Source organism: Pristiophorus japonicus, chromosome 4 (genome assembly GCF_044704955.1).
Source record: "Pristiophorus japonicus isolate sPriJap1 chromosome 4, sPriJap1.hap1, whole genome shotgun sequence".
Classification (NCBI taxonomy): Eukaryota; Metazoa; Chordata; class Chondrichthyes; family Pristiophoridae; genus Pristiophorus; species Pristiophorus japonicus.
In genome coordinates, this window is record NC_091980.1 from 210,581,778 (window position 1) to 210,591,768 (window position 9,991).

Genomic DNA, 9,991 nt, shown 5'->3' on the forward strand with positions numbered 1-9,991 from the left:
TCCTTCCCCCCCCCCAATCTCCTTCCCCCCCCCCCCATCTCCTTCTCCCCCCCCCCCATCTCCTTCTCCCCCCCCCCATCTCCTTCTCCCCCCCCCATCTCCTTTCTTCCCCCCCCCCCCCATCTCCTTCTCCCCCCCCCCCATCTCCTTCTCCCCCCCCCCCATCTCCTTCTCCCCCCCCCCATCTCCTTTCTTCCCCCCCCCCCATCTCCTTTCCCCCCCTTCTCCCTTTCTCTCCCCCCCCCCCCCCCTTGTCAGGCAGAGAGATAGAGACACACACAGACAGACAGAGAGATAGAGACACACACAGACAGACAGAGAGATAGAGACACACACAGACAGACAGAGAGATAGAGACACACGGTGGGGCATTCCCAGCACGCTGTTGGAGGGCTCCCGGTGCTGCAGTCGGTAAGTAGAAAATGTTTTATTTATTGATTTAAAAAAAAAATTATTTCTTATTAATTTTTTTTTGGATTTTATTGGTTGATTTATTGATGTTTTTATCATTTATTATTGATGATGGCTCTTTATTTGTAAAGCTGAAGTGTTTAATGTTTGTAAATTTCCCTTTTAACCCCCCCCACCCCCCCATTCCCTATGCCTGATTTGTAACCTACGCCTGATTTTCTAAAGTGTAGACAAGGTTTTTTCGAGCGTACAAAAATCTACACTTAATCCATTCTAAGTTAATTTGGAGTAAGTTCTCACTGACGAAACTTTGAAAGCAGGCGTAAGTAGCCGGACACGCCCCCTTTTGAAAAAAAATTCTGTTCCAAAGTGAAACTGTTCTAACTGACTAGAACTGGAGCAAACTAAATGGCGAGAATTCCGATTTCTAAGATACTCCGTTCTACACCAGTTGCTCCTAAAAATCAGGAGCAAATCATGATGAAACTTGGGGCTGATATGTCTTAAGTATGTGATTCTAATCTTTATCCAGCAGGGTAATTGGCGCATAAATATTAAAGAAGTTGGGTACTAAGTTTGTGGTGACCAAGTGATGGGCAGTGATTTACCTATCATTTTCATTCTTCTTTGCAGAAATACCTAGAATTCAAAATTATGGCTGGTCAATTGCAGAAACAAAAGTAGTGACTGAATTTACTGTGGGGAATTGCATGTTCAAACATCCCTGTTACAGCAATATTTGTTGTTTTCTGCATTTCCTGTTTTGCTACCTTAACTGATGACTGACAAACAGTTGCCATAGGGAGTTAGTTTTAGGATGTTTCTTCTTTGACAGAAGTACTTAGCTGCAGCTTGTCGCCACATTAATACAGTTTAGCCAAGAATTACCATTTAGTTAGCAACTACTCTGCTCAAGGACTGCTATCATTGATGTGTTCACTTACCCATAGATGTATTGTGAATTGTAAGTATGTAACCAGCTGTATTTGATATAAAACTTGCATTTATTTTTGCCTTTTTAAAAAGGTATGTGCATCAGCACTCAACATCTCCTAACTAGATCAGATAAATTATCCTGGCAGCTTTTCTGTTTGCGTTGCAGGCTAATGCCTACCTGACACTTGCTGCTGAGGTGGTGAAAAGACTGCCAACACCTCTTGGGTGAGCAGTGGGACCTTCCAGTCTACGGCATCCAGATCTGTTTGGAATTTCTTTTGTCGCAACTCGACGGGTTAAAGACCTGCTGTGAAGATAGCTGCTGGACCAGATTTGAACGAATCATTTATAGGTGGAACATATGATGGCTACAGAAAATGTAGTGACATTATGATCATCATACACAGAAATATCTGATTTATATCCAACATTGAGAAAACTAACTGCTGTTTGTAATGTGAAGTGAGAAGTATTTACTGACAAGTTAAACTCGTACATTTGTGTTGATAGCTAAAAGGCAGTCAAATATGCTCGGGGTGCAATTTTGCAGTGATCAAATGCAAATAATTGCTATAAATTTGCAATCATTTGTTTTCAGTTATCCATAGTTGATGAGGGATGACAGAAGTCCGTTCAACTTACTAAACCTTGCCATTTTGCTGCTCCACTCGACAAACCATAACTATTAGATATTTCCCAATGTTTATCACTGAAGACTTGAAATACAAGTTTTAAATTTAATTTTCACTTACAATTTATGATTTTTTAAAATCCTGATTTGCTTTCTGGGTTCACCTTATTTATGCTATTGAATAATTGATATACTTTTGAGGTTTCTCAATCTTTTTTTCTTGATTGTAGTGCTCGAGTTGGAATGTTGTAGGTTCAGTTCCCACTCCAGAACTTAGGCATATAATCGAGGCTGACACTTCAGTGCACTGCTGAAGGAGTGCTGCATTGTTGATAATGATCTTTCCAATGAGAAGTTAAACTGAAGCCCTTTGTGTCAGTTTAGATGAAGATAAAAGATTCCAAGGTCATATTTGAAGAAGAGCAGTGAGTTTTCAGTGTTCCGGCCACCATTCCTCCTTCAACCAATACCATGAAAAACATAATTGGTCATTCATCTCATTTACTGTTTGTAGGACCTAGCTGTGTGCAAATTGGCTGCCATATTTGCCTAAATAACAGAGCCTGCACTTCAGAAATAATTTATTGGCTACAAAATATTTTGGGGTGGCCTGAGAATGTGAAAAATTACATATAAATGCTAATTCATTCTTTATACTGGCGATTACTCGACATCCAAAAAAGGGATTGTGACATGATGAGACACTCCAGATACAGAGGATGGTATTTTTAATTAGGATTGTCCAGGAATAGAATGTTAATCTCAAACTCCTTCTCTGTTACAAACTGCCTCTTCCAACTCCTCCATCCTTGCTGCTCCATTCTCATCTGACACCTGATTTGATAGTCTGAGGGTTGTCTCTGTCTCAAAAATTGAGGCTTTTTGCTGAGCTGCATTTGCCTCAAATATCTCTCGTACTGCTCCCAGTCCAGTCCCCATTCATAAACACTGCAGTTTCTACTCAGAATTCCACAACCCCGGAATTCAGCAAACTTATTTCCTCAATGAGACTCCACCTACTCCTGGCATCATCTTGTACTTTGTAAACTATTGTCATAGAGACTCTTGACTCCTCTCAAACTGTTAGGGACCTCCCATCTCCTTTTTATCTGCAAGGCTCTTGAATATGTTATCCATCCTTGTTTTCTGGGCCTCCTTGCAGCTTTTGATACAGTAGACAATTCTGCCATAAAAAGTGAGACACTCTCTTGTTCCAACACAGCTTTCTCCTCCAATGGTTTCTCTTTGTCATTCCGTGTCCCATATTGCATTCTGTAGCATTCTCCTATTCCTTATCTCTATATAAGAACATAAGAAATAGGAACGGGAGTAGGCCATATGGCACCTCGAGCCTGATCTGCCATTTAATAAGATCATGGGTGATCTAATCATGGACTCAGCTCCACTTCCCTGCCCACTCCCCATAACCCCTTATCGTTTAAGAAACTGTCTGTTTCTGTCTTAAATTTATTCAATGTCTCAGCTTCCACAGCTCTGAGGCAGCGAATTCCACAAATTAACAACCCTCAGCAAAGAAATTTTTCCTCATCTCTGTTTTAATTGGGTGTCCCCTTATTCTAATATCATGCCCTCTAGTTCTAGTCTCCCCATCAGTGGAAACATCCTCTCTCTGTCCACCTTGTAAAGCCCGCTCATAATCTTATACGTTTCGATAAGCTCACCTCTCATACTTCTGAATTCCAATGAGTAGAGGCCCAACCTACTCACCCTTTCCTCATAAGTCAACCCCCTCATCCCCGGAATCAACCTAGTGAACCTTCTCTGAACTGCCTCCAAAGCAAGTATATCCTTTCATATCCTTCCTGATCACTTGCTGTACCTGCATACTATCCTTTTGTGTTTCATGCACAAGTACCCCCAGGTCCTGCTATACTGTGGCACTTTGCAATCTTTCTCCATTTAAATAATAACTTGCTCTTTGATTTTTTTTTTCCTGCCAAAGTGCATGACCTCACACTTTCCAACATTATACTCCATCTGCCAAATTTTTGCCCACTCACTTAGCCTGTCTATGTCCAGTCCTCAGCACCGTCATCTGCAATACGAGTCTATATGTATGCTGATGCTGAAACTAATTTCTTCACTTCCACTCTTGATTTCAAAGGATCATAGTACTGCCTGACAAAATCCTGCATGAACTAGAACGAACCAGATTAACATGAGAAGCTATAAAGCCATCCTGTACAGCTTCTACCAGAAACTGTTTCAAATGCTTATTCCATTACTGTTCCAGGCTGCTAACTTTAACTAAATTTACAAGCACACACCTGTCCTGAGCTAAGCTTCAAATCCCATATCTGGTTCACCACCAACACATTCAACTACACCACTACTTTATCCCTGTGAATGGTAACTGCCTCATCACTTCAAAGCATGACTTTCCAAAGCACTTCTGATATACTGTCCTCTGCAAATTCTAACTCGTCCAGGGGTCTGCTATCTTGTCACGTACATCTATCATCTCTGCACTCCCTTTAATGAATCGATTTCAAAATCCCCATCCTCATCAAATCCTTCCAAGATCTTGCTTCACCTACCTCAGCAAAGCCTCTCTAGTCTTGTCTGTGCATGCAGCTTTCACTCTTCTGAAGCTGGACTATTGTTTCCATCCTTTTTTTGTTTTTAGTTCTACCAAAATAAAAGCAAGTACAAATGAGCATGCCATTTGATCCATCTAGTTAATCTTTACATAGAAACAACATTTCTGCTCCCCATCACCATGGCCCCACCATCAGTGTGTCGAAACAATCCAAAGATTTTCCATATCCAGAAGAATATTAATCAGTTATGTGAAAAAATATATTTCTTAACATTGGTCCTGAACTTGTTACCCATTTGTACCTGTGTTCCCTTGTCCTGCAATTGTGGTTTAACTTGGATTTGTGCTTTGGATTGACCTTTTCTATTCTGTTCCACTTAGTATTTTACCCATATAAGATCCCCCTCTCGTCTGTCTCCTTTCCAGGCTGGAGAGCCCATATTTTCCTAACATTGCCTCATTGGACTAGGCACATGGCCCTTGGCACACATCCAGAACTTGGATGTTACCATGGATGTGCCCCAATGATGAGAACTAGAATGCTTTTCATAGAAAATCTTAAGTTCACCATCTGGAATCTCTGGTGCACGAATGCAGTTAGTTCATGGGAGCTAACTTTGCAGTAACGAGCATTAATATACAGCCATGGGAAAGTTTTTAAATGACCTGAGACTGTGTTTTGTCTGTAGCATTTAGGGGTGTGTGCAATTTGTTTTACATCAAGCCAGGTCAACTGGCTTTATGCCATTCATTATGTATGTCCCTCATAAATTATATTGTTTCCACTTCCTCCACCAGTGTGGGCACCTGAATATGCCAGGACTCATTAAAGGGTGTGGGAATGGACAGAAATGCAGTACTGGTCAAATTCCTTTCACTTTTTAAAAAAAAACATTTCTTTTCTGACTTCAATCTCTTGCATCCATCAAAGCAAAGATCTGTAGCTTTGTGTTTGGCAGGGGAGGGATGAGAAACCATGTAGCAGATTTTATTAAAGTTTGAGAATCAGTAAAATGTGCATAATGAATACTTGGTCATTTTTGTCATGGGATGCTGATGAGTGATCATTGTACCAGGATTTATCACACCCCTGTACTACATCAATAATGTAGATATTTGTAAGTGGTATTGTAGAACTATGTACAATAACACAAGTAATGCCAAATATAAGAATTGAATTAAGCATTTTCACCAGTTGCTGAAATCAAAGTGTATCAAAAAATTGCTTCTAATTTGACATTTTAAAATTATGGATGCTTTTGACTATTTAAATAAAATTTGATTTTTTTTGTTTTTATTTTTATTATGGTATACATGTATATGATTCGGTCATAAATGCCTTCTCTGGTTCAGTGGCATCAGGCATTTCCTCAGGCTTTCTGAGCCTCTTAGTTTTAAGGGAGTTAACTCGTACTGCCCTATATCTACTTGCACAATAGTATAATCCAGGATGTAAAAATTTAGCATCCCCTTATGATCCGGACTGGATATTTATATCTTTTGTACATGTATGTATTCAATCCCTGATGGTGGCCCAAGTTAACACAAGATGAGGTGAAGTTTGATTTGAATCATATGCTGCTTTCTTTCACAGTAAGACACAAGGTACAAAGCAATGGGTATTATCAGAGTCACTTAGTTCGATAGGCACAAGGTGAATTCACGCAATACAGAATGGGAACCTGCAATGCTATCCCATGTTGATCTGGATCATACTGATTTAAACAGATTAACTTCTGCCCAGCACAGAATGCCTCTCCGTCTCCTTTTTGTAAAAGCCTTTGGCAGGACTTTACTACCTGTTTGTCGCATTTTGTTTCCCAAAAGCCAGACTGCCTTTTTTGGCATGTGATCTGTTCTTAAAAGCCTCTTGTTCCATGTTAACATGTCTGTCCTTTTCAGATATCAACCAAGATCACAAGGTTTTGCAACACTGATGAGCGCTGTCTTTTTGACCACCCAGACAATCTATATATCTGTTAATCCACTTGCCTTCAACAACTGGTCCAGCCAGTATAGATAAAAACTTGTGAATACACACTGCTATTAAAAGCCAGCATTAAAGGTAACACTTTCCCAACTCGTTTCTGTGCAAAGATGGTCAAACATTTAGAAACCTGACCCATTTTGTTTTTATTTGCTTATGAAAAACATAAGCAAATGGACTCTGAAGTCAGCATGCACTGAGGAGGGAAAAATTGTAAACAGTTTTTGTGACTTAATTTTTCCACAACCCATGCTCATTTGGTTCAGATGTGCCAAGGCTGGGCTTTTGACAAGCAATAGACCTTTTTAAATAAGTTATTTAAGTTCTCTCAAGGCTACTTTGAGCATATCTTTATCAAACATTACATTACTAGTTTATTTTGAGAATACTTGTTCTCTGGATCCAATGTTTAACAAAATGCAACATAAAAATCATACAGGAAATATTTTCAGCTGTTGCATGATTGATAATGTGGTTGGTAATCTCAAAAGCATATTAATTGTTCCAAGTGGTAGTTTAAGAACAACTATTGTACCAAACATGGGATTGCTAACATTTTTTAATCTTCAACTCCTGTGAGCTGGGCTTTAATATCTTATCTATTTGTTAACTTTTATGGAACAGTCCACATGTGGATGCAGTAGGAACCACTTCCAGTCCTATCTCTACTGTATTCACTATGAATGTGTTTTGTTAGAAATGAATTATGTTATCATTATATTTTTGAAAACAGTTTACCCAAGTTTAATTGAATAAACAAAACTATACTGCAGATCTGGAATATCCTCCAGCCCAAGTAGTTTCTATATTTTTAGATGTGAATTTTACAATTCCCTAAAATATTTATAGTATACTTACAGATTATTGCTATGGGAATGATCTGAAGAACCTTGATGAGTGGGCTTTACTGATGTAGAATGGACAACAGATTTTGGTTTGAGAGCAAAATAAACAAACACACAGACAGTTCAGTTGGTCATTGTCACTGTTTGTCAAGATCAAGGTAAAACTGAATTCTGATGCACAACTAAACATTCTTGATGGCACCATTTCAAAGAATACACTTTTAAATCTATTTTGAGTTGTGCCATTTTCCATTAATACTGAGCAGGAAATCTTGAGAGGTACAGAAGCCCTAGTTGATGCTTGATTAAAGTGTGAAAGCAGAGAATGTCTATTTACTCTGGAGTAGCATAGAGTGGGAGGTGACCTGATAGAGATTTATAAAATAAAAAAGGCTGGATTGTATGCCTATTAAGATTATTCCAGTTTGACAGATTGGGGAGAACCAAGGGGCATGCGTTTAAACAATGCAAAAGTAGGAACAGACCAGATGTTGGGCAATTCTTTTCCGAGAGCGTAGTGAGCCTCGGGAATGTGTGGTTGGCTGGTTCTAACTCTGCATGCCTTCAAGAGGGAGCTGGATTGATTCTTGAATGGGGAGGAGATTGCACCATATAAAAGGGAAGTCAATGAACTCAACAAATATGTGGTCCATGTGATCACCTGGACTGGTTTTGATTGTCTTAAGGGGTCAAAGAGGAATTTCTCAAACCTGTGCAGTTGGATTATACTCTTGCCCAAAATTATTCCAAACCCGCATCAGATTTATTTATGGATCTTATTGTATCTGGATTAATTCCTGGCGTCTAATCTGGTCTCAAAAAACATGTTCCAAAGTGAGGCTTTTGAGTGCCTTTATTGTCAACAAATATCTGGTCTTTGTGGCAGGGGTGATAGGGCGATTCAAACATGGAGTTTTGTTAAAAATAGACTGATTTGGGAAGCAACACATTCAAAGAATTTGGAGAGGAAAAGTAGGTTGGAAATGGGGCAGTAGTTTCCAAGAATGGGAGTTGGCAGGGGGAGAACTTTTTTTTTTTGAGGGAGCATGACTGGAGTTTTGAAAGGAAAGGAGACAGTACTTGAGAGGAAACTATTCACAATGTCCGCTAGCATGGGGCCAAAAAGAAATTGGTCAGTCACTTAAGTGGGGATAGGGTCAAAGGAACAAAAGTGGGTCTCTGATGCAATAGGTTCAAAACATAGAAAATAGGTGCAGGAGTAGACCATTCGGCCCTTCGAGCCTGCAGCACCATTCAATAAGATCATGGCTGATCATTCCCTCAGTACCCCTTTCCTGTTTTCTCTCCATACTCCTTGATCCCTTTAGCCGTAAGGGCCATATCTAACTCCTCCTTAAATATATCCAATGAACTGGCCTCAACAACTCTCTGTGGTAGGGAATTCCACAGGTTAACAATTCTCTGAGTGAAGAAGTTTCTCCTCATATCAGTCCTAAATGGCCTACCCCTTATCCTATGACTGTGTCCCCTGGTTCTGGACCTCCCCAACATCGGGAACAATCTACCTGCATCTAACCTGTCCAGTCCTGTCAGAATCTTGTATGTTTCTATGAGATCCCCTCTCATCCTTCTAAACTCCAATGTATAAGGGCCCAGTTGATCCAGTCTCTCCTCATATGTCAGTTCTGCCATCCCGGGAATCAGTCTGGTAAACCTATGCTGCACTTCCTCAATAGCAAGAATGTCCTTCCTCAGATTAGAAGACCAAAATTGAACACACTTCCAGGTGAGGGCTCACCAAGGCCCTGTACAACTGCAGTAAGACCTCCCTGTTCCTATATTCAAATCCTCTAGCTATGAAGGCCAACATACCATTTGCCGCCTTTATCTGCCTGCTGCACCTGTATGCTAACTTTCAATGACTGATGAACCATGATACCTAGGTCTCGTTGCACCTCCCCTTTTCCTAATCTACCATTCAGATAATCTGTCTTTGCGTTTTTGCCCCCAAAGTGGATAACCTCACATTTATCCACATTATACTGCATCTGCCATGCATTTGTCCACTCACCGAACCTTTCCAAGTCACCCTGCAGCCTCTTAGCATCCTCCTCACAGCTCACACCGCCACCCAGTTTAGTGTCATCTGCAAACTTGGAGATATTACACTCAATTCCTTCATCTAAATCATTGATGTATATTGTAAAGAGCTGGGGTCCCAGCACTCAGCACTGAGCCCTGCAGCACTCCACTAGTCACAGCCTGCCATTCTGAAAAGAACCCGTTTATCCCGACTCTCTGCTTCCTGTCTGCCAACCAGTTCTCTATCCACTTTAGTATATTACCCCCAATACCATGTGCTTTGATTTTGCACACCAATCTCTTGTGTGGGACCTTGTCAAAATACACCACATCCACTGGTTCTCCCTTATCCACTCTGCTAGTGACATCCTCAAAAAATTCCAGAAGATTTGTCGAGCATGATTTCCCCTTCATAAATCCATGCTGACTTGGACCGATCCTGTCACTGCTTTGCAAATGCGCTGCTATTTCATCCTTAATAATTAATTTCAACATTTTCCCCACCACTGATGTCAGGCTAACCGGTCTATAATTACCCGCTTTCTCTCTCCCTTTTTAAAAAGTGGTGTTACATTAGC

The 9,991-nt window shown here is 40.3% G+C and overlaps 1 protein-coding gene across 3 annotated transcripts in view; it reads left to right on the forward strand.

Annotated features, from left to right (window-relative positions):
* Positions 1–5,835, forward strand: part of nubpl (nucleotide binding protein-like) — a 54,617-nt gene extending 48,782 nt beyond the window's left edge. Inside the window, exons 12-13 of one of the 3 annotated variants that reach the window (XR_011593072.1) lie at positions 1,205–1,375; positions 1,514–1,598. Coding sequence is in view for 2 of the 3 variants with exons in the window: in XM_070879051.1 (XP_070735152.1) it covers positions 1,514–1,576 (63 nt within the window). In the remaining variant the exon portion in view is untranslated. Of the gene's footprint in view, positions 1–1,204; positions 1,376–1,513 lie in introns of all 3 variants that reach the window. The other 2 variants (XM_070879051.1, XM_070879052.1) reach the window with 2 other exon arrangements.
* The last annotated feature ends 4,156 nt before the right edge of the window (positions 5,836–9,991 follow it).